The sequence below is a fragment of the Xenopus laevis genome, chromosome 5S (genome assembly GCF_017654675.1).
Source record: "Xenopus laevis strain J_2021 chromosome 5S, Xenopus_laevis_v10.1, whole genome shotgun sequence".
NCBI classification, from domain to species: domain Eukaryota; kingdom Metazoa; phylum Chordata; class Amphibia; order Anura; family Pipidae; genus Xenopus; species Xenopus laevis.
In genome coordinates this window covers 22,426,831-22,452,569 of record NC_054380.1, presented here as the reverse complement: position 1 = coordinate 22,452,569, position 25,739 = coordinate 22,426,831, and the positions used below count along the sequence as shown (strand labels likewise).

Here is a 25,739-nt window from a genome sequence, read left to right as displayed (position 1 = left end):
GTTGTAGACAGTCATAAACATGCTCAATCTGATCACAGTAGAAATAAAACCCAAAGTGCATCCTACTTGACTAATGGCCCCTATACACACCAATGTCCCCATCACATTTACACTATATAACAGGAGTGACTGAAATAGATCAGAAGTCATTCCATTTGACCTCCAAAGCTCTTCCCATCATAACCAGGCCAATACACTTGTCCAAACTATTGGATCATGTAGAAGACTTCAGAAACAAAGTGTTCAGAAGGTCATCGGGCACAAAAGTTGGTCTTAAAGGAGACATATAGAATAAATGAAAAACCTTAATTTTGTAGGCAATTATAAGTAATGTATGGTGTTGCTTTTACATGGTGCTAAAAATTATTATTATTAATGTATGCAGTCACACAAGCACAAACAGGCTTCAGTTCCCTATCAGGTCCTGCTAGCTGCTGATTGGTTCCTGTCCTACAATGCAGTGAACTGAGAGCCACTGGCTCCTCTGCACAGCCTGGGAATTCAGGGAGCAGGAAGTGGAAGAGAAGGAAGGGATTATCAGGGTTTTTGCAGAAATATTCAATAAATCAGCCTAAAACACTACTTTTGTTAAGCACAATTCTTCTATATCTAAATGAGTATAACACACTGGTATATTCTTAATTTTTACACAAAATGTCTCCTTTAAGTGTGTGATTTGAAACAAAACAGTTTGTTTTCTTGCTCAGATTATTGAGTCCCGTTGTTTCCAGAGTAACAATTCCAAGGCAAATGATAAGAACGGGATTGTTTCCCTGCATGTGTCATTAGCAGTTGCTTTGGGCACGATGAAGAAACCAGATTAAACTGTACAATCTGCATTGATTTGATTCTAGTTTCAGGAAGTTAATTCGTTTTTTTTTAGAAATTTGATGATTTCATTTTCCAAAGTCCTGTGCCATAAAGGGAATGTGCGAGTAGTGCTTTTATTCTTCCAGTTGTCCCCTGAAGTCAGTTGACTATTGGGCCCATGGGTCGATCTCATACTGTATAAACCAATCAGCTCACAGGCCTGAAAATCCAAGCCTAATATTCCCCTTAGCTTTGCCATCAAATATATTATGTCAACATACAGGTACTAAAGGTGGACATACATGGGTACATTTAAAAAGCTAATTTGGCCCCTTCAGACAGACGGCAATTAATCTGCCCATGCACAGGGCCCTCCAACGGAGTCTGCCTAACCAATATCTTGCTGAAAATAGGCCAGATGTTGGGAAGTTTAAAAATATCATCGGGGGAAGAGTGCATCGATTTGGTGAAACGGCCCTTGTCATGCATTTCTGTCATTGGCCAGAGGGCCAAACAACCGGATCAACCTGATATCACCAACCTCAATGTAGGCATAGTGGACAGCATCCGACTGGGATACACAATGCCGACCAGGGTCACTAACTCAGGAGCCACCGCCACCCACTCGCCCACTCATCTACCTACTGCCAGCCCCTCACACTACCCAAAACTAACTTTATTGCAATTGGGGGAGCAACAATATTGTAGCTGGGGAATTGGGTCTGGGTCAGCGGGTGCCCACAGATCCATCAGGCTTTTCCCAGGTGTCCTGCCAGCACAGTCCAACCAAGTGGCGTAACTATAGAGGAAGCAGACCCCGCAGGGGAACCCGGACCTTGGGGTCAGCTTTCTCTATAGCTTGCGGTCAGGCGCGAATACACTTAAACGGGTGGGAGGGGAGAGCTGGGAAGCTACTCCCTACAGTCGGCGCCGGGCCCCTTTAAAGATTTTGTGAGGGGGGATCAGGAGTTGTTAGTAGACGGGAGGTGAGAGCCAGGGAAGCTGCTCCCTGTAGTTGGGCCCGGCCCCATTAATGATTTTTCGCCAGTGCGTAGAGCCGGCAGAAGCTACTCCCTTCACGCCCGGTCCCTTCAGCAATTTATGCCGGGGAAGGGTTTTGAGCAGGAGGAAGCTGCTCCCTTCCCTCCGGCCCCTTTAACGATTTTTCGCCGGGGGAGGGATTTGAGTTGGCAGAGGCTGCTCCCTTCCTGCCCGGCCCCTTCAATGATTTTTCGTGAGAGGAGAGCGGTCAGAAGCTGCTCCCTTCAGTCAGCGCCAGGCCCCTCCATAGATTTTTTGCAGGGGGGCCCGGGCCGGAGTTGTTACGCTGCTGGTCCAACCCTGTCAGGGAACGATCCGCTAGTTTAATGGTGGCAGATATTTTAATGTAAGACCAGCATTAAGCCATGGGCACATAGGTTGAAGGCTCCAGCTATGGTCAGCCCAAATATGTGAAAGGAGTCATATCCGGGCTGACCTCAGCTTCAGCTCCACTGTGTGTGAGCGCACACGGGCTGATCGAATTCAAATCAATGGAGCAGGGGATTTGAGCAGAACTGCTTCTTTCAGCCTGTAAATTACACAGGAGGACAACAGCCGGAGCCTTCAGACTGTATGCCTTCAGACTTACAGCAGAGCTTTGATAGGTATGGGACCTGTTGTGCAGAATGCTTAGGACCTGGGGGTTTTCAGATAACGGATCATTCCGTCATTTTTTATCTCCATACCTTAAGTTTACGAAAAAGAAATCATGTAAACATTAAATAAACTTAATAGTCATATTTTGCCTCCAATAAGGATTAATTATATCTTAGTTGGGATCAAGTACAAGCTACTGTTTTATTATTACAATAAAATTTGGATTATTTGGATAAAATGGAGTCTATGGGAGATGGCTTTACTGTAATTCTGAGCTTTCTGGATGGTGGATTTCCGGATAACCACATTCAGTAATAGTATGACAGTGTTGGAGGATAAGGGTTTCATAATCATTGCAGCCTCCATGAGCAGCCAGAAAAGGGCCACTATTTCTATAGAACATTCAGTTCATTTTATTGACCGTTTAGAAACGTAACTTGACTTTTGAATCAGCATTACAGCTCATTTCCATTTCCATTATGAAGAAGGTTCTCTGAGCTTGGGGAAGTCATAAGAGACTTATTTTGAGCTTAGGTGTCAATGTTCCTAACTCATAACTGCAAACGGCAAAGCGAAACAACTAAAAATACATTGTGTACGGAAGTCAGTAAAACATCAATTATACCTTGGTGATCTCATTCCTGCAGGTCTGCGGTGCATTATCTACATCTGCAGCAAATGTCAGGGGATGCTACTCTTGTGTTAAATGTGACTTGGAAGAGAGAAGACAATGCAGTTAATGCACGGCTTGTGCAATCTATTCTACAAGGAGCATATTAGCAAGAAGTTTCCATTAGCTGTTGCACCAAAAGGTGAGGAAATTTCTACTAGAAGCATCTCACCTTTTCATGTAGAGGAAGTTTTTACAAATGTATATGTTGCTTAACTTAAAAATATTATAATCAGGAAGCATCTGACTGGTAGATATATCAGATAAACAGATATGCCCAACATCGCTGTTACAAATATAAGCAGGGACTATATACTGTAGATATGGGATCCGTTATCTGGAAACTCGTTATCCAGGAATCCAGCCTATTGGGTTTATGTGTTTACATTATTTTCTAGACAGCTTAAGGTATGAAGTGTAACTTGTTATACAGAAAGCTCCGAATTACAGAAAGGCCGTCTCCCATAGACTCCATTTTATCCAAATAATCCTAATTTTAAAAATTGATAGTACATAAATAAATCCACTGTTATTCTATGATACTCGGCATTATACTTAGGGCCAAAGGAGCTCTAGGTGCAGCATGTGCTGGGAGTAGAACTTCAACAACATCAGAGAGGCTGCATGCTTGGAAACACAGATATAAAGTAGTACTGTCACCTTGTAAACCTTTTGTTGCAATTTCACACTACTAGCACCATCTCTCCCTGCTATACCTGCTATCCCAGTCACACTCACTTCACAGAGACTATTATCCCACTGTTACTATAGGCACCATCTCTCCCTACTATACCTGCTATCCCACAGTCACACTCCCTTCCCAGAGACTATTATCCACTGTTACTATAGGCACCATCTCTCTCTACTATACCTGCTATCCCACAGTCACACTCCCTTCCCAGAGACTATTATCTCACTGTTACTATAGGCACCATCTCTCCCTACTATACCTGCTATCCCACAGTCACACTCCCTTCCCAGAGACTATTATCCACTGTTACTATAGGCACCATCTCTCTCTCTACTATACCTGCTATCCCACAGTCACACTCCCTTCCCAGAGACTATTATCCCACTGTTACTATAGGCACCATCTCTCCAGATTATCTCTCGCTATTATTCCACTGCAACAGCCAGCTAACTATGGTCTGTGCCTCATTTTATCCATTGTGTCCATAGGCATATGATGCACACTGCATGTTCTATTAGTTTCCCAAGGTAGAACACAAAATGCAGAGCTCCCTGAAATTCAGACAAGAAACATTATCTTGCATTTATTACACAAACATAAGTTAAGTGCATTAACAGCCCCACCCGAAGCATGTTTATTATAAGTCTGGCATCAATTTTCTTAATCCACAGCCCCATGTGCCTTGGGATGTCCAGAAACCAAAGTAGTAAATCAGCAACAGTAGTGCCTTAATTTCTTCCCCTAGAAATGAGAAATCACGACAGTCAGCTGAGAAGTAGAAATTGCTATTGCTAGTAATGGCTCAGTATCCACTGTATCGCTAGTAACATGCAGAATTGGCTGAGAGGTAGTAAGTTAGTAGTAATGGCTCATATGACTAGTAACATGCAGAATTGTCTGAGAAGTAGTAAATTAGTAGTAATGGCTCATATGACTAGTAACATGCAGAAGTAGCTGAGAGGTAGTAAGCTAGTAGTAATGGCCCACATGACTAGTAACATGCAGAATCTCTCAGCATTGGCAGATACTTCCCAGAAAGCCCCACCAGGCATACGATTGATTGGCAGGGCTACAGCGCCAGGGATTACAGAGATTATACCTCACTCTCTGCCCCAAAGGCCCCTAGGGCCACAGTAATGAGAAACCATTGACCTGTTTGTTTTCGGGTGCCTGGAGGGAAGCCATGTAAACACTAACTCCATGCTGACAGCTGGAATTGAACCTTGGACCCCAGCCCTGCACCGCAGTCCTACCCAGCATGCAGCAGCCACGCGGAGTCATCACTAATCGCTCCACGCAAAAAGCATCCATGCTAGCTACACCTCCCAGAAACCTCTGCCCTCCATACAGTCTCCTACGGAACCGCAGCGTCTATTCACTGCCCAGTCCGCACAGAGTTAACGTCACTATTTCAGTCTCTCTGACAGTAGCCCCGCCCTCCTCCGCTGCGCTTCTCCTCCGCGACTAGTGCGCATGGGGCGCTGCGAACCACACTGTGCATGCCCGAGTGACGCATTGCAGGTACGGAGCAGCCAATCACCACGCCGCTTGCTTTAACAGCACTACCTCCAATTCCAGCCCATTTAGCCATCCGCTGAGATAAAGTAGTTCCCCTCTACAGAACGCACAACCACGGAAAGCACCGTTACGAGCTTGAAATAACCATTCTACGTGAGCTCCGGTCACCTCGAATCCCTTTAACCCATACCGCGGCTCCTGCGCGTGCTAGTACCCATCAAACCGGCAGAAAGGGGGCGTAGAAAGAGCCGAGCGCAACCGCCGCGCCATTGCTCACTTTACGGGGGCGTGGCCACCTCGTCCAGCGGAGGAATACCGGGTGGAGGGAGGCGTTTATGAAGAGCGGCGGCGGCGGTTAGAAATTAGTCCGAGCCGAGCCTGTGAGGGTTTAGGTTGCGCTGGGAGAGACTGTGCGCGTCTGGTCGGAGCTTCTCGATTAAACTAAGGCAACTATTCCGAAATGGTGAGTAAAGGGCGGCTTAGCTCGCTAACAGCTGCGGAGACGGTCGGACGGAGCCTTTTGACAGCTGCGCGCCTTTCTTGCTCCGCGGGGCTGCTGCGCACTTTGCTCCTCAATGAATGGGAAGTGCGCGCCGATTTGCGGCTAAATGCGCTGCCCTCAGGGCTGACAGGGCGGCTTTATTAGGCTTCCTCTAGGCTTTTCCTATGATTATATAGCATACAGCTGATCTTGATGGACGTGTGTCTTTTTTTAACCTAATTTACTATGTTATATGAAGTGTTCTGTAGCGGCGCATTTCTCTGTAATGGGGGGGGGGGCTGGTTTTTACAATAGGGGCAGCTGTCTCGTTGCACTTCACAAATAGGGAACGTACATCATCTCTTATTTGTAACCTGCGCCTCCCAGCCGCCTGCCAGGACATGATGGGAGTTGTAGTTAAGCTGGACCTGTTTTTTCTTGACTTATGTAACCCCCCCCCAAATTCTGTAGTTCTGGGTGCCCGCTCCCTTTTACCATGGATGCAACTTGTCGCTGGACCGAGACGTTTTCGCTCTAGTGGAAATGTGATTGGACGATGCTGGGATCTCTAGGACAGTTGTATTTGGCCATAGTTCCATGTAATTGCCTCCTTGTCTTTAGTGGGATCTTTCCATCCTTCATGTCAGCGCTCTGGGGTCCTCCTTCTGCTGTCAGCACCCGCAATTCTTTGTTGGACACTTGGGGGGAGGGGGTGCCACATATCTTATAGAATCTGGGGGATGACTAGCCATAGTAGTTCTGTAGTTAAGAGTAAGGCTTGAGCCCTTTGAGCAGACTGGCAGTTAGCCGCAGGTTGGCGGTTACAATAATGACAGGTGCAGGTTTGCCCTGTTTGATTTCCCTTCTTCACAAGGGCTCGTCGGGATGCCGATGCCCCTCCTCTCTCAGAAATGTGCTAGAATAGATAGGGGCACGATAACAGTTGTGTAATTTCACGTATAGGGAAATGTCGGAATCCCCCAGTTATTGGCCAAATGCTGATGTCTTTACCATAGCGGACAGTGTGTCTATAGAACATGTACGTACTGGTTGCTTTTATGTGGCCAAATATGTGAGTTATATGTAAGTAAGAGGCAGGAACCCTTTGGGGAATCCCTGTATGACTCTGTACATGGTACATGGCAGATACCGCTTGCTAATGAACTGCTGGCAATGCCAAAGTGTGTTCCGACGTCGTATTGGTGGTGCGAAGGCTGCATTGCTGCAGGGTTCAGCTTCCCACACCCCCGACAAGCTTGTTGCGTGGATAAGGAACATAACCATGTTGGGGAAACTAGGTCGGTCCCGCCTGCACTTCACAAATAATTGCCTGGGGTGAGGGACGTGGCTGTCGATTCTCCTTCCCTCTGCCGTGCTTGAGACTCTCGCTGTTAAGCAACTGACAACTGACTGGTGTCCCTTTTATTTTAGGGCTTTTCGCCATGACTCTTCCAGTTAGTGCTGAAAGGCAACTCCCTGCCGCCTTAATAAGTTCACTGGTACGTTAGCCATGGGGGTTGCAGTTCAGCAGCACCTCCCCTGAATGGAAATTGCAGTCTACTGATCCCATGTGACTCTGCCTCATTGATCCTTCATGGTTTTTTTTTTTTTTTTCCGTGTGATTGCATGGCTATAATTAAGAGTAATGAGTGACAACAGGAGCAGTGTTATCTGTTGGAGAGCACCTACGCCCTGCTCCCCTGTAGCCTCGCCTCTGGTAATAATTAAACTGGGAGAGGCCACGAAGCGCTGACAAGTGAATGTAGGAAGTGTGTGTTGGGTCCCCCCACCCATTATTGGTGGCAGCAGTTTGTCTCCTCCTGCTTTCAGGGTGGGTCCCATTGCATTATGCTGCATTTTCCGGTAGGAAATGTCCAACTCGAGAGCCCTTTGTGTCATGCTAAGCTTTTGTATGATGCATATCTCTCAGATCATTGTAGCACATGAAGGCAAAGCTTGGTGCTCCAACTTTTCATTAGTTAATGTGCCCGGTTTACTGTACAGTCCACAACACCAAGTAGGTTCTTTGCCAACAATCCCAGTTTGTCTAAATCTGACATGGGCCTGAAACACTGGAATGTACTGGTAGCCAAAAGCTCCGGTTGGCCGTGAACATCTGCCCATATGAGCAGTGGTCTCCAAAGTGGCCAGTTAGAAATCTGCTGCATTCTCCAAGTATATTGACAAAGTTGGGTCAGTTCTGGTTTTGGCCATTGGCATGAATACTTAAGGTTGTGAGAACTGGTTCAAGTTCTGGCTTGGGATGCTCTTCATTCACCTGAAGTAACCTTTGATGGTTGCACATACAGTACATGGCAGCTGAAGAGAAAGTTCTGTCTCTTTAGGGTTTAGAATAATTTTTGCTTTTGTATCTGGCATTAATTCGGTTTCTTAATGCAGATATGCAGATTTTTATTTTTTAATTATATTTGATTAGTGTGTGTAACTAAGGTGTTTTTGTGACTGGATCATGGAACATCTGCAGAATTAAAACTTGGCTTATTAACTGGCCAATACTTTTTGGTATCCAACTAATAAACTGGTGGGTTGGCTGGATGCTGTACGCGGGCCCAGTAGCCAGGGTGGCGGGAAGTGAAGATGAGCCACTTTGCTGCCTCGGCTGCTGGTGCACCATGAATTGTTTATCTGTCTTTTGATCTTTTGTCTTGACTAGAGATGCGGATTATGAACCCAGAATTGCATTAGACCCCAATAATCTACATGGCATTACTTTGAATGTGCTCAGTTAGAATGGGTGGAATTCTCTCATTATGTGTATGTTCTGATGTGCAGTTATATTAGCAGGGGCAGACTGTACTATGAGGTGGACTCTGGTATTGGCTAGTGACCTTCATCTTAGGGTTAAGGGGGGGGCTCAATTTGAAGGTAGCGGTGGTTCACCCCCTTGAAAGAAAAAACTGAAGTTTTTAAAAGCATGAACAGCTAAGGTCAAGGCTTTTTTAGGAGCACCATGTGCTATATTGATAACCTAACATATGTCTAGCTTGGGTTTAAGCAGGGCTAGTCTAAGAGGAGCATGTTAGACCCAACAAGAACCCCTCCGAAGTTGACCCTCTTTGCTCCATGTTGTCAAGCTTTAAAGGTGTTGTTCACCTTTACATTAAATTTTAATAGAATGGCCAATTTTAAGCAACTTTTAAATTGCCTTCATTATTTATTTTTATATTTTTTTTTTTTTTGTTTTATTTGCCTTCTTCTGACTCCAGCTTTTCAAATGGGGGGGGGGGGGGGTAACTGACCCTATCTAAAAACAATTGCTCTGTAAGGCTGCAAATGTTTTCTTATTGCTACGTATTATTAATCTTTCTATTTAGGCCTCTCCTATTAATATTCCAGTCTTATTCATATCCGAGCATAGTTGATAGGGTAATTTGGACCCTAGCAACCAGTTTGCTGAAATTGCAAACTGGAGAGCTGCTGATTAAAAAACTAAGTAGCTCAAAACCCTCAAATAAAAAATGAAAACAATTTTGCCTTTTTTCTCAGAATATCACTCTCTACATCATATTAGAAGTTAATTTGAAGGTGAGCAACCCCTTAATTGTAGCGCAACTATAGGTCAGACAGAACATTTGCAGTCTGTCTGAAGTTTGAATTTTATTGGTCAGAACACCTTGTGGGTGTGTCCAGCGGTTTGTGAGGAATTGCTCCTCCCCCCACACGTGGCAGGTTGGATTATTCTGACCATTGGCCATGAGGATAGAAGAATGCTGTTTGGCTGCTCCACATGTAACCTTGTTGCTTAATCTGAATTAGGAATAATGTGGTGTTTTTTTTTTTTAGTAGTCCTTCCTTGTATTGTCGTTCGTAGCCTATTTCTATGGGCAGATTTAATCTCTTTGGGCTCCTCTTTAGTGGATTTCCTAACAGGGAGGTTAACCTGAGCTCCTGACCCTAAAAGATTGCTTGCTGTTCCCTGGGGTATTGTGCAGAACAAGGCAATATTGCAGATCCCGCTAAGAGGATTGAGCCATGCCCCAGATATATTTTCTAGTTAAAGGTGGCCATACATGAATGGAGCCACTTGTGCAACCAAATCAGATTGATCTAGTCGTTGGCCTAGGAGCCAACAATCTGATCCTAATGTAGAAAGATGCAATTCCATCATGGGTGGACCATACCAGTGTTGCAATGTGGTCCTTGCCTGAAGGGATTTTCAGACCTGTTCAGATATTTGCCAGGTAGGCTGTTGAAGCAGCCCTATAAGCTGCAAGTTTTATTGCCCTGTGCCATGGCCAGCTTTATATATAAAGGGAAACCTTTCTAATGGAGGTGCTTTTCGACTGGCACAGGGGGTGACCGCTTGTTAGGTACCCCACCTTGAACCCTGAGCCAGTGCTCCTCTTTACTGGAAAACAGCCAAAGTTTACTCCTATGGGTACAAGACTGGCATCACGTGTTCCCTTGGGGCTGCCCATAATCAACATTAGGGTTTAGCTAACAAATTGGCGTACTCGATAAGTACAGCTTGCCTTGTCCTTCAGTATTCCAAGTATCTTCCCTCCTGACCACCATTCACTCACTCTCTACCTTTCTGTGCCCCACATACATCATCTTCTATTCTTTTGTTCTTTTTAACTCTTGGGGTGTTTTTTTTTTTTATACTTCTCAAGTTCTCTTAATCCTGCACCAAATTATTCACTTTTTATTTCTCTTGTTCATTTTCTCTCAATCCCTCTCTGCCTTCTCTTTTTGCTCCTCATACTTTCTTCTCCCCTTCTGCTTTCTCCTTTATTGTGATATCCCCATTCTTTGCTCTTTATTTTCTCTCTTCTATGTCCACCAGATTCTAGGTGTGTGTTCTTTCTTTCTGTATGCAATTCTTGCCTTTGTAGGAGGGCCCCGTGCAATACTGACTATCAACTGAGCTGTTCTAGGACTGGTTAACAACTGCTATTGGTAATGTTACAGTGATGAAGGCACTGAAATTTAAGTCTTCTGTGGGAGACTAGGAGCTTAAGGGGATGGGGTAGCTTCTCTTAAACTTTTAGTATGACATAAGTTCCATTCTAATTTATGGTTTTGTGTGCTTTTCAGCAGCAGCCTAGTGTTTCACTATTTACAGTTTACCTTCAAATTTCTTCAGCTTTCTAAATGGAGTACTGGTTATATATTTCACGTTTTGCCTGTATTCTATTCTGAGGATGCTAACTGAGAAATCAAATTCTGTTGGAAACATAAGCGGATCTAGTGTAGCGTCTTCCTGTATGTTGCACTGGAACTGGAATCTTCTAGTCGGATAACCCATTTAATGGCCCTTAACCAGGATCATAGGATCACATGTCTGAAACGAAGCCGTTTAATGGAGTGCATGAAATAAGCAGATCCTCCTTCGCTTGCTTTCTGTGCAGGAAATGACAGAGGTTTTATTTAGTATTAAATAACACTTCTGGTTGGATTCTGCATCTTTTCATTGAACTTTTCCCTCAGTCAGCTGATGCTTTTCCTACAGATTTATATATACTATCATGGGAGCATTTTAGAAACATCATCAAGACTGATGCCATTTTTGTGCCCAAAATACCGGTAGTCACAGAAAGCAGTTCTAAACTTTTAGTCTGACCCTACAGCACAGCAGTATAGGCTGGTACTATAGCAGTCTTGTGCTATATTACTTGCCTCCAGGAGATGTCAATCTCAAATTTCCATGGCAGTTGCAGATGGCTCCATCACCATACATCCACTCAAATGTATTAATACAGCAATGAAGCAACCTGCTTGATTCTTAACATAAAGAATTAAATGTAATCTTGTAGGCATATTAGAGATTAGTCCATTCAAAGTCGAACTTTTGGATAAATTGTTGGAAAATTATGTTGCTACAAAGGCACCAGTCATTGACCAGTTTTCTTGCTGCTTTAAATAAGCAAGGCCTTGGAGCAGAGTGACTCAATAGACCCCTTGAATTTCAGAAGATGGATAAAAATAGTAATTGAGTGTTAGTGTTTGAGAAATGACGAGCTGTGTCCTGTGTAGCTACCAGATGAGCCATTACTTGTGTTTTAAGACATTTTTGCCGCCTAGAAAAACTTTGGCCGCTAGCCATTTCTAGTGATTGCTTAGGACTCCACGTAAAGGCCGTGATGGGCTATGCTGGCATAATATAGTGCAAAAAAACGGTCTATGGGCAGGTCTATCAGTCTTTTCATGATCTGCTGGCCCTGCTTCTGCTTTAAAACCTTCTCTGAAAGTCTTGAGCCAAGTTTCTTCACCATTTGGTCACTTACAAGTGTCTCATTCAAATAGTTTCATGCTTGGCAGTGTGTTACATTGGGTTTGCGTGCTTATATTTTACTGCACTTGGATCCTGTTTTGAGTTTGATTCAGTAAATGTTATCTGAGTCTATGGTCTATACACCTTTTTGAAAAACTTATTTTCAGAATCTGAGAGGAATTTCTTGGAGATAGTCCCAGACAAATATTGATTACTCCAGACACGTGGCAAAGCTTCTGGTTTTATGTGCAAATACTAAGACTTCCTTCCCTTTTGCTGGAGTATGAACCACTTTTCCTTAAGTCTTGGCATTTGCAGTAATAAATAGATATGGGTAGTTCCTCCTACAGTGCGCCCACATCACTGGGAAAGCTGACCTGCAGTTCTTGGTGGCAGTTGCATACAACATGTGCTCACTTCATTTACTTTTCCAAAAGCTAAATGGCTCTTGGTGATATTCTCTTAAAGTGTATTTGTCTAATCTAATGCATCAAGTGGCACATCACCTGAAACCCTGGCATTCGAGCAAGAATCTTTATTCTTCTTATCCTCCATTGGCAGCTTGGGTAACATGCAATGTCTTCACAGGTCTATCATGTCATGTATTAGAAGACTTCTATTGTCCAGTCTGTGGCATCAGTCTTGTAAGGCATGGGTTGCAAAGAGCAACACGATGATATTGAGAATTTAAGCTGTTGACACACAGACTGATAAAAGCAGGTTGAGTAGGCAGCAGAATAGCCTGTGTATTAAAATTTGGCTGCTTAGAAAATTTTATTGGGCAAGGACTCCCATCATGCAGGTCTCTTGACCATTCTCTGTAGGCCCCAGTTATGTTCTGATTGTTTGCCTGGGACTACAGGGTCCAACTGTTTCATACTTTTATTTCTTGCATTATTACATGTCCAGTTTTTAGTCTACAAAGGATCCATGTTGGATATGGACTTTCTCTGCAGAGAAAAATTTTATGTTGTGGGGTTTTTTTGTGTTAACCACTAGTGAGAAGCGACATGTTTGACGTGAAAATGATGCCCATAGACTCGGGTGAAAAAAGTTTTGTCACCAAGTCCTGTAAATGAAATGCTTAGTCCTGATAAATGTTCACTAAAACTGTGTATGTAAAGAAATTTGTTTTTGATCACTTACCTGATTTTTGTTTTTTCTTTTCCCTTTTAGGCTGACCAACTGACAGAAGAGCAGATTGCAGGTAAGGTTTGACGCTTTAATTGAAGCCAAGTACTTGAGCAATCAGTCACTCCGTGGGTTGTTAAAGGGCATGTAAAGTCTAAAATAGAATAAGGCTAGAAGTGCTGTATTTTGTATACTAAATATAAACATGAACTTACTGCACCACAAGCCTAATCAAACAAATAATTTATGCTTTCAAAGTTGGCTACAGGGGGTCACCATCTTGTAACTTTGTTAAACATCTTTGCAAGACTAAGACTGTGCACATGCTCAGTGTGGTCTGGGCTGCTTAGGGATCTTCATAAACAAAACTGCTTGAGTTCTGCATGGCTGGGAAGTAGGGTGGGGGCTCCCCCTGCTGTTCATAAGTATGATTGTTTCCCTGCTCAGCAGTTAGGGACCATCTGACAATTCCTATCCACAGCAGTAAATGAAAGGAGAATTTCACTGCAAACAGTCAAGTTTCTTATAAAAACATTACACATTTTTTAATTAAAGTATATTGGAGATGGGTTTCTTTTTCATTAAAGAAAGTAAAAATGGGATTTTATTTTTTTTACCTTTACATGCCCTTTAAGTTTACCGTACAAAAACTCAAAGGCTTTTCTTTCCTCCCTGCCTAGGACTCTTACCATTAAGGGCCAGTGAATGTTGGTTTATAGAAAATATATTGTTTTAGCTTGTATGTTTCCTTATTTTAATTAAAATATTCCTATTAAAACCCCTAATTTAAAGACAGACCAGTGCTGCTTAAATTGCCACTTTTAGCAAATATGGTGACCCCTTCTTAAACTCCCATGTCTGCTGCCTATTTGTTTGGTCATGTCAGACCTGCACAATAACCCTCTTGTTGCTGTTTTTATGGTAGAAAAGGGGAAAAGGAGTTTGAACTCCTGATTTAGACATTGATATGCCAAAGCAGCTTATTTGCCTCTCTACATGACCAATATCAAATGGCCTCACTATCTTGTATCTAAACCAGATAGACCAGTGTGGTTGCAGAGTAGCTTTAATGCATGCCTAGTATGTATAACATGATTAGCTTTGGGTTTTAATTGGAAAAGGAATGCAATTTTCTTTGTGGCCTAACTAGTCCTGTGAATATTTCTTTCTATCTCTATAAAATGATTATTTTAGCCATGTGAATGAGGCACATTTGCTTGGCTCTGTAACGCTGCATATAGTAGGAATGTGTTCAAGCTCCCATGTGTTCACGCTCACTGCTTCCATAGGAGTCGGCCAAGGATCTCTTTGATCAATCAGCTCGATTATGATAAATGGCACACAACTTTTGGCATTATTTGACTGTGCTGGAACTGGATGTTCTAAACTTTTGGATATGGGAATAGCACTGGTTTCAAATGCATCTTGGTTGTTGCCCTTCTCGTGTTCAGCTTTTGGTTTAGATATTTGAGTGGAATCATTAGATTTGTGATATTTGTATATCTCGTAGTCCAGATATTGCAGTAATTTAATTGAGGGTCCGTATACCTTCAGATGTTACGGCACAATTGTGATTGGAACAGGGAACAAATGCAGTTTTCCGTACAATGGGCAGTCCCATTTGTGGGTGCTGGTTGCACCCGCAATATTCAACTCTCTTGACCTTGTAGGCCTCACCTGCCAGCTGTGGGAGATAAGCCTGTGAACAGCCTGCAGGGAGGCAATGGTAACTTAGGAAAGACTGCAAGCTGAACCGCTAATACCTGCAGAAGCTTAGGGGTGGGGGTAAGAAGTCTTAAAACAATAAATGATAACTCTGGTGTACATTAATCTTCTCTGCACAGCTTGATATTCTAAAACTTGTCCTTTTAGAGTTCAAAGAAGCATTCTCATTATTCGACAAGGATGGGGATGGTACCATCACCACAAAGGAACTTGGCACTGTTATGCGGTCGCTTGGACAAAACCCAACAGAAGCAGAATTGCAGGACATGATCAATGAAGTAGATGCTGATGGTAAATGGGCTGCCTTTCTTCTCTCTTTTCTTTATTCCTTCTGAATCTTTCTCCAGATGATGAAGCTGTTGTTTCCTCTGCAGGCAATGGAACAATTGACTTTCCTGAATTTCTGACTATGATGGCTAGAAAAATGAAAGACACAGACAGCGAAGAAGAAATCAGAGAAGCATTCCGTGTTTTTGACAAGGTAATCTACTAATCTATTTCTACTTGTAGAAAGCTTGTCAGTCTATGGCAGGGGTCCCCTGCAGCATTTAAATGTAAACAGAGTTTGGGAGCATAAATAGGATTGTGATTGGCTATTTGTCAGCCTCTATGTGGACTGGCAGTCTGTTTGTTAGTACATCTGGCTTTTATGCAACTAAAATTTGCCTGGAATACAAAAATTAGCACCTGCTTTGAGGCCACTGGGACTAAAATCCATGGGGTAACATGTTGCCACTTGTTGGGGATCACTGGTCTATGGTTTTGGTAGTTCCTTCAGAGTGAGTGCACAATTCAGTTTTACACGCACACAAAATTCATAGTTCTACAATAAGATGTGGGCCAGATATTTGGTTGCTCATCTGTTTTTGTGCCACCACAACATAACCCCCTTTTCTCTTTGCTATATCCAGTGAGTACTGCTGGCTTATAGCTACCAGTTATCCATTAATTACTGCTACATGTCCCTAACTTCTAAAATAGCCAAACTAGTTCCAGCTCAGGAGCCACAGACTAGGATAGTTGACTTTACAATGGGCCATGCAGCACATGCTAGGACACCCCAATCTAGAGCCATTTCGCTGACATGGATTCGGTTAGATATGTGACTGCACACAGATGGAGATACAGTTTTGTTTCCTGACTCCTTGCATCAATTCAAGGAACTGCTCTTTTCACTTAAAGGGGACCCATCACCCAAAAAAAATATTCAGAATCTTATTTTTATCACATTAGTCAAGTAAAATGAACTATAATTACACAATATATATTATTTGAATAGTCTTTCCTTCAGTCTGGTAATCATAATTATAGCAAGCAGGCATCAGCCATTTTGTGGACACTGTTATTAAGACTAGCCTTGCATCATCTCAGAATCTTGTTTGTGCACCAGAATGGGGGACCTGATGTCCATCCTCATGCACTGACTACACAATTAAATGGTGAAGAGAACAGGGGAATGTGGGGAGAGCAGTGACATCTAGGAAGTGCTGAATGGAAAGTGAAAGTAATTGTCTGCCCCGCCTCTATGCCTAAGGCATAGAGGAGGGGCAGACAATATTTGATTGACAGCTGAGCTGTTTAAATGAGCTTACTGCAGCTATGAATGCTTTAATAAAAAATAGAAATTGGATTTCATGTTTTCTTTGAAAATTAAACAGATTTTTGTGTCTGGTTGACAGGTCCACTTTAAGCCCTGCTCCAATAAGACATGATATTTGAAAGTTTCTGGCATTGCTAGCTCTTCTGTTTGTGGGCAGGAATTGTTTACTATTGCACGTGGGCAATTAGGGACAAATCTATACAGAACCCATTCTGGTGGCCTGCGGGCTGTGTGTTCCACTATAATGGTCTGATAATCCGAATTCTATTGCTTATTGCCTTATTGTGTGTGATCTCTTCTGATCTAGGATGGCAATGGCTATATCAGTGCTGCTGAATTACGTCATGTGATGACAAACCTTGGGGAGAAGTTAACAGATGAAGAAGTTGATGAAATGATAAGGGAAGCAGATATTGATGGAGATGGCCAAGTAAACTATGAAGGTAATTTTATCTGTTTAAGCTGTAGCTTTCCAAGCTTTGATAGGACAATTGGTAAAATGGCTTTAGCGAGTGTTTCGGCCACTATTGCTGCCCATTAAATGTAGAAGTGTCCGGCACTTACAGGAAAGTGGTGACTTGAGTTGTGGGGAGAGGGGGCTACTCTTGAGGTGCCTTGTCTCATAATGCCATTTCTTTTTGTCTTTCAGAGTTTGTACAAATGATGACAGCAAAGTGAAGAGTGTACAGAATGTGTTTAAATCTCTTGTACAAAGATGTTTATCTGCCTTTCTTTGTTTGTAACTTATCTGTAAAATGTTCCCTTACTGTCAAAAAAAATGCATGTTTAGTAATTTAGAATTTCATCCATGTTTCCCATCTTGTCATTTTTTCCCCTCCTTATTTGGTTTATTTTTGTTTTTTTAAATCGAGTATCTAGTCTGCTTGTTGGAATGTGGAGTAAACAACTCTAAAACTACAGATCATTAACAATATGGAACTTATGGTGCACTAATGCAAAACTGGTATATCCAGGTACTTGTCTCGTACACAATTTATTATTTTTTTTTTTTTTTTCTTCACCCCTTCCCAGCGCCTCCCCTCCCCCCCTCCATCCATTTCCAAACCTGTGTACGGAACATTCACATTCACTGGTGAGAGCTTTGCAAAACATCACCACAATACAGAGTTTCTCTGCCAGTAAAAAAAAAGTGTACTTTTTTTTTTTTTTTTTTTCCCCATTTGTTTTTGTTTAGCCACTTCCTTCCTTAAACCTGCTTATGGCACAATTTGCCTCAAATCCATTCCAAGTTGTATATTTGTTTTCCAATAAAAAAAGACAATTTATTATGGCTTCCTCTGTTTTAATTTTGGGCAGTGTGGTTTCATTTTTTTTTTTTTTTCCCCACCCCAGGTTTCATTCTGAGAACGGTTTCATTCTGAGAACTAAAAAAGAATGGGGAATTTTCTCCCCCCCCCCTCCAGCATAAATTTATACCAAGAAAAAGGATTTGCAGGGACCCTTTAAATCAATGAGCATTGAGTACATAGAGGCGTGAGACTGTTGCTATTGACCCAACTGAAAGTGTTCTTGCTCATGGAGGAGGTCTAAACTTAAGCAATGAACTGTGCTGAGATGTAAAGCCTCAAGCCAACATAAGTAGATCTGCTCCTTTGTTGAGGATGTTAAATGAGCCAGCCTTGCACTGATATGACCACCTCGAGTGGGTGATCTCTGTAGATTATTTAACTTCTGATACGATATTGGAACATTCCATAGTTTACTGGTCCGATTGTAGAACTTGGCTCAATGATCGGATCACAAGGCCAGGGATGCAAGCAGTGGGATCGAGGACTCTGTCAATGGACTGATGTGGTCCTCGAACTGACGGCTATTTTAAGCCTGTCTTCCATCTGCCACATTGGAAGATCAGGGAAGCCTGTTGGGGGCCCATACACTGGCCACTAATTTTTCTGCCACCTTTAGGTGGCAAGGGAAAAAGTATGTAGCTGTCAGGAAACTGGGACCCAGGATGGTTGAATCCCGCAGAAGGAGCACTTTCAAGCAAAAATTGTAGTAAGAATGGGTATTATCCCAACTCTGTAACCAGGGGTTAAGACTATGGACGCAAGTACGCATTCTATGCACGATTTAAAAAAAAAAAAAAAAAGCCGACCACTGCATACGTAAGTGATTCTTTTTCTAAGCAATTGCACATACAGTTAGGCCCATAAATCTTTGGACAAAGACAACTTTTTTTCTAATTTTGGTTCTGTACATTACCACAATGAATTTTCAAATGAAGCAACTTGGATGCAGTTTAACTGCAGACTTTCAGCTTTACTTCAGTGGGTTGAACAAAAAGATTGCATACAAATTTGAGGAACTAAACACAATCACTTTATTTCAGGGGCTCGAAAGTAATTAGACATATTAAAAAAGAAAAAAAAACTGAAATAAAATGTTCATTTGTAATACTTGGTTGAAAACCCTTTGCTGGCAATGACGGCTTGAAGTCTTGAACTCATGGTCATCACCAGATTCTGGGTTTCCTCCTTTTAATGCTCTGCCAGGCCTTTAACTGCAGCGGCTTCAGTTGCTCTTTGTGGGCCTTTCTGTCCGAAGTTTAGTCTTCAAGTGAAATGCAGCTCAATTGTGTTCAGATCAAGTGACTGACTTGGCCATTCAAGAATATTCCACTTCTTTGCTTTAATAAACTCCTGGGTTGCTTTGGCTCTATATTTTGGGTCATTATGAAATTTGAATTTGACTGCATTTAGCTGGATTTGAGCAGACAGTGTCTCTGAACACCTCAGAATTCATTGGCTGCTTCTGTCCTGTGTCACATGATGGATAAAAACTAGTGTCCCAGTGCCACTGGCAGCCATGCACGCCCAAGGCATCACACTGCCTCCCAAATGTTTTATACATTATGTGGTATGCTTTGGATCATGAGTTGTTCCACAGTTTCTCCATACTTTTTTTCTTGCCATCATTCTGGTAGAGGTTGATCTTGGTTTCATCTGTCCAAAGAATGTTTTTCCAGAACTGTGTTGGCTTTTTTAAATGTTTTTTAATAAAGTCCACACAGCCTTTCTATTCTTGATGCTTATGAGTGGCTTGCATCTTGCAGTGCACCCTCTGTATTTACTTTCATGCAGTCTTCTCTTTGTGGTAGACTTGGATATCAATACTCTACCTCCTGGAGAGTGTTGTTCACTTGTTTGGCTCTTGTGAAGGGGTTTCTCTTCACCATGGAAATGATTCTGAGATCATACACCACTGTTGTCTTTCGTGGACGTCCAGGTCTTTTTGCGTTGCTGAGTTGACCAGTGCTTTCTTTCTCAGGATGTACCAAACTGTAGATTTTGCCACTCCTAATATTGTAGCAATTTCTCCGACGGGTTTTTTCTGTTTTTGCAGCTTAAGGATGGCTTGTTTCACCTGCATGGAGAGCTCCTTTGACCGCATGTTCACATACAAGCAACTCCAGGGCTTTTTATCTGCTTCATTGATAGACATAACAAAGGAATTGCCCACACCATGAAATAGCCTTTGAGTCAATGTTCCAATTACTTTTGAGCCCCTGAAATGAAGTGATTGTTTTAAAAAAAGGCTTTAGTTCCTCATATTTTTATGCAATCTTTTTGTTCAACCCACTGAAACAAAGACTGAAAGTCTGCAGTTCAACTGCGTCTGAGTTGTTTCATTTAAAATTCATTGTGGTGATGTACCGAATTATGGGCCTAACTATATTGTATAGCTAGAAACATATCTACCTTGTATGTGTATATATATATATATATATATCTATGTTTGGGGCAGAGACAAATGGGCAGATATATTGCAGGGCACAAATCTCATATTTTGGGGAGACCATTTACACTGTGTATGTGAAACTGCTGGAAGCCAAACATATATATTGTGCAAATGACCCTGCTAGAAGCAACTGAAATAAGTATTTGTCCCACAAGCTGCAAATGTGTCGTTCAAGTAAGAAGCATATCTCTTCTGTACAGTATCCAACATATATGGTATAATGACCCCCACCATATAAAGACACTTTGCTTCTCAGCATATAACGGTGATGTGAATGGACAATCTCCAGTGTAAAATGAGTACCCCACATAGAACAGCAGTGATTCCCAGTAATCAGCCTAAAATCACTGTGACCTTCAGCAACCCCAATATAAACTCTCTCCAGTATATAAATCGCATTATGACTTCTCAGAACTGTTTCTTCCATCATAAAATGCCATTTGGGCCCCCTACTCCTGCTGTTAGTGTTCAATGCAAGTACAACCAAGATGTTCTTGGAGGTCTTTACTGCCACTTGCATCCCAGGCACAGAAGAGGCTGCTGAGAGTCATTATCACTACTTGCTTGCATCTCCGTGCTCCCCTGTGCGATGTCCTTCAAGTTGGAAACAACTTCAGACCAGCCCATCACAATGTTGCCTTAGACAAGCTTGCTCAGTGAGGGTTTCACACTCCTCTGCTTTGAGTTGGACTCCTTCTTCTGGTACATTGGAGATTGCCTAGGAAATCTCCATATATACTCACCTCAGATGGACAGGGATTTTTGATTTATGCCTTGAAACTTCTCTTGGACATTAGGAACCTTTATTGTTGACTGATCAGTTTCTAAGGCCTGGACTGAAGCTCTATCCTCTTTGCTTGCTTGGATGGGCTCCTGCTCAGGACACTGGCTAGAGACCTTTATATGGTTTTGTTGGCATGAAAAACAGATCCTGAACTCAATAAAATGTGATCAAGACCAAGTTCTTTCATTCTCCCAGTTGCCCCCCAACTGATGGACGGAACTCCCATCCATATGGGAATTTAAAATACATTGTGGTGGGAAATAATTAGTCCTTGTGCCCTTTTAGGGTCAGGGCAGACGCTCAGATTCGGGGAGATTAGTCGCCTGGCTCCTCTTCTTCGTGGCGACTAATCTCCCCCAATTTACTAGAATGTAAATAGCCGGCGGCACGGCACTCGCAGCGATTCGTTTTCCGAAGTTTCCTCATGAGGCAACTTCGGATGACTCGGAAAAACGAAGCGCTGCTAGTGCCATGCCGCTGGCTATTTTTCATTCTAGTGGGCGGAAGGCAGGGGAAAGCAGTTTGGGGACATTAGTCGCCCCAAAGAAGAGGCGATTAGTCGCCCGAATCTCCCAGTGTGACCTCACCCGTAGCGACACAGTGATCTTCAGGCTGTCAGTTCTGTTATAACCATGATAATATTATAAGCATGACAACTGAGAGCTAACAATGGGGGTTTCACTCATCCCCAGCTTGGAGAAAGCAAATGTTGCCACCAGCCAGTGAGCTGCAAGAAGCCTCGACTATCCGGTCTGGTTAGAAGAGCAACTTGCCGCAGGGATTTAAAGTATTCGCCCTTTGTTACCATCTTAAACAGAAATCAGGGTATATTTATCAAACAATGAAGTTAGAGATCTCCACAGTCCCATAGAAATTCATGGAGATTTGACGGTATTTCACGCTAGCGATCTCAAACATCACCCTTTGATAAATTTACCCCAATGTCGGCAGTGGGCAGCATTCAGAATGTGCTCCGAGACAAAAAGGAGTAAACATACTCGGGTGAGATATTTATTTATAAAATATTCCCAAATATTCAAGCGATGAGCTACAGTGGTGTGAAAAACTATTTGCCCCCTTCCTGATTTCTTATTCTTTTGCATGTTTGTCACACTTAAATGTTTCTGTTCATCAAAAACCGTTAACTATTAGTCAAAGATAACATAATTGAACACAAAATGCAGTTTTTAAATGAAGGTTTACGTTATTAAGGGAGAGAAAAAAACTCCAAATCTACATGGGCCTGTGTGAAAAAGTGATTGCCCCCCTTGTTAAAAAATAACTTAACTGTGGTTTATCACACCTGAGTTCAATTTCAAAGGTTATAAAGCCATTTCTAAAGCTTTGGGACTCCAGCGAACCACAGTGAGAGCCATTATCCACAAATGGCAAAAACATGGAACAGTGGTGAACCTTCCCAGGAGTGGCCGGCCTACCAAAATGACCCCAAGAGCGCAGAGACAACTCATCCGAGAGGCCACAAAAGACCCCAGGACAACATCTAAAGAACTGCAGGCCTCACTTGCCTCAATTAAGGTCAGTGTTCACGACTCCATCATAAGAAAGAGACTGGGCAAAAACAGCCTGCATGGCAGATTTCCAAGGCGCAAACCACTTTTAAGCAAAAAGAACATTAAGGCTCGTCTCAATTTTGCTAAAAAACATCTCAATGATTGCCAAGACTTTTGGGAAAATACCTTGTGGACCGACGAGACAAAAGTTGAACTTTTTGGAAGGTGCGCGTCCCGTTACATCTGGCGTAAAAGTAACACAGCATTTGAGAAAAAGAACATCATACCAACAGTAAAATATGGTGGTGGTAGTGTGATGGTCTGGGGTTGTTTTGCTGCTTCAGGACCTGGAAGACTTGCTGTGATAGATGGAACCATGAATTCTACTGTCTACCAAAAAATCCTGAAGGAGAATGTCCGGCCATCTGTTCGTCAACTCAAGCTGAAGCGATCTTGGGTGCTGCAGCAGGACAATGACCCAAAACACACCAGCAAATCCACCTCTGAATGGCTGAAGAAAAACAAAATGAAGACTTTGGAGTGGCCTAGTCAAAGTCCTGACCTGAATCCTATTGAGATGTTGTGGCATGACCTTAAAAAGGCGGTTCATGCTAGAAAACCCTCAAATAAAGCTGAATTACAACAATTCTGCAAAGATGAGTGGGCCAAAATTTCTCCAGAGCGCTGTAAAAGACTCGTTGCAAGTTATCGCAAACGCTTGATTGCAGTTATTGCTGCTAAGGGTGGGCCAACCAGTTATTAGGTTCAGGGGGCAATTACTTTTTCACACAGGTTTGGATTTCTTTTCTCCCTAAATAATAAAAACCCTCATTTAAAAACTGCATTTTGTGTATACTTGTGTTATCTTTGACTAATAGTTAAATGTGTTTGATGATCAGAAACATTTTGTGTGACAAACATGCAAAAGAATAAGAAATCAGGAAGGGGGCAAATAGTTTTTCACACCACTGTATATTTACATTATTTAGTGGTAATTAGGCGGTTCGGCTTCATCTCACATTCGTCAATGAAACTGTACTATTACCCCGTACGGAGTAAATGGCCCCATATTCCTTGTGATATATTCCGTGATACAATTCAATTCACTAAATGGTTGGCGTCTGAGAACATATGGACAGACAATTGAATTTAAGTGGAGGCTGCCAAGAGCTAATATAGGAAGAGTCAGACAAATATTTACTCTGTATATTAGCTTTTTGCTACCTGGCCATCTGGAAACACACCTACAGCTCTGCACACTCAAGATAAAGATCAGTATCAGCTGGGAGGCAGCAGGCTGGATGAACATTAATGGTTTATGCATGTTTTTTATTTCTTGAATTTGGAATCCCAGGCAACTTTTCTCGCCCCAGGGCCTCTATTTTTCTAACTCTATTCCTAATTCTGGATGGAGAAAAATACATACAGTAAAGTTTAATAGCCTAACAAATACAGTATATTTTACATTGGGGAGTGAAAACTTCCAGCCTCCCGGGAGTATATGTAAGACTTGTCTATAACTCGGGGAACTGAAGCTCCTCTGTGTTTGGTCCTTGCTAGAGAGATAATTAGCTTGAGTACAGATAATACCCCTGAGTAATGGATTTCTGGGAAACTGGGAATCTACCTACAGCTTCCAGCCTTCCGGGAGTATATGTAAGACTTGTCTATCTTTGAGAGAACTGAAGCTCCTCCATGTTTGGTCCTTGCTAGGGAGATATAATCCCCCTGAGTAATGGATTTCTGGGAATATACCTACAGCTTCCAGCCTCCCAGAAGTATATTTAAGACTTTTCTATCTCTCAGGGAACTGGAGATCCTCCATGTTTGTTCCTTGCTAGAGAGATAATTAGCTTGTACAGATAATGGATTTCTGCGAATCTACCTATAATTTACCTGGCAAGGACCAAACATGGAGGAGCTTCAATTTTCCCTCTTTGTACTGTTAAACTCAAGAAATAAGAAAAACCGTAGATTTTTCATGATTAAAATAGGCAAAAATTATGATTAGCTCAAGCCCTATTCAATGGTTCGATGGCTCATATAACTCCTTCGTAGCTTCAAGGTGATCCAGAGGAACACATACACCGTGCGGGTGCCCCATGATGCCTTAGTAGATGAGAAAACCCTTCCTAACTCTAATAAAGCAATAGGACAGTCCCTGGATTAACATCACATATGATGGGGCACATTTACTAAGAGTCGAATATCGAGGGTTAATAATTTACCGCAAATCCTACGATGGAACGATCGAAGGAAAAATCGCTTGATCGAACGATGAAATCCTTCGAATCGAACGATTCGAAGGATTTTAATCCATCGATTGAAGGATTTTCCTTTGATCAAAAAAACCTTAGAAAAGTAATGGGGAAGGTCCCCATAGGCTAACATTGTACCTCGGCAGATTTAAACTAACGAAGTATGTAGTCGAAGTACTTCGACTATCGAATGGTCGAATAGTCAAACGATTTTTAGTTTGAGTCGAAGTCGTAGTCGAAGGTCGTAGTAGCCTATTCGATGGTCGAAGTACCCAAAAAAATACTTCGAAATTCAAAGTTTTTTTTACTTCGAATCGTTCACTCGAGCTTAGTAAATGTGCCCCTACATGTATACACTTGTCTTGCATTGTACCTGCCAGTACAACAAATGCCCTCACTAAAACCATTGCAGCATAATAAAAAAGTGGCCAAATCCATCCTGACTAATAAACATGCCCCAAATATGGTCAAGCACCGCCCCTTAGGGATCCATGATTTGGGAATGTCCTGTCTAAATCCTGTGGTTTTCACCAAATATGGGACCCCAGCTTGCTGCTAGTTTGTCATCCGTCCTTTAACTACCCATATCACTAAGCTCCTGAATGGCGGGTAGTCTGTTGTAAGTGATTGAATCTTGTTCTGGCAATAAATAAAACTTTTGGTTGATTATTTGGATCCTTGTATCATATTCACTTGGGTGCAGCCAACAATTTCTATGGGTGCTGTTGGGTCCTTCTCAGCCCATTTTCTTTTTACTCATCTTCTAAGACTGCATCCAGTTGACAACCTGATGTCCAAGGCTTTGGCAGCAGTCACAAGCTCAGCAACCTCTGTAGTCTCAGCCCATTATTATAATAATTCTTATTCATTTTTTGGCAGCTTTGTAACAAATTACAACATTTTATGAAACATTTGAGGAAATGATTGA

General features: G+C 42.3%; 1 protein-coding gene and 1 long non-coding RNA gene across 2 annotated transcripts; one reads left to right on the top strand and one right to left on the bottom strand.

Annotated features, from left to right (window-relative positions):
- Positions 1 to 4,361: 4,361 nt before the first annotated feature.
- LOC108717740 lies at positions 4,362 to 5,303 on the bottom strand. Its single transcript, XR_001935893.2, has 2 exons — positions 4,962 to 5,303; positions 4,362 to 4,550 (listed from the first exon to the last, which is right to left on the bottom strand). It is a non-coding gene; the product is annotated as an uncharacterized LOC108717740 (long non-coding RNA).
- Positions 5,304 to 5,691: 388 nt separating this feature from the next.
- Positions 5,692 to 17,789, top strand: calm2.S (calmodulin 2 (phosphorylase kinase, delta) homeolog S). The gene is given in 6 exon segments (NM_001087395.1): positions 5,692 to 5,790; positions 13,220 to 13,250; positions 15,047 to 15,190; positions 15,274 to 15,380; positions 16,807 to 16,942; positions 17,149 to 17,789. Coding segments are annotated over 6 exon segments (450 nt in total). The 5' UTR covers positions 5,692 to 5,787; the 3' UTR covers positions 17,178 to 17,789.
- Positions 17,790 to 25,739: the final 7,950 nt, after the last annotated feature.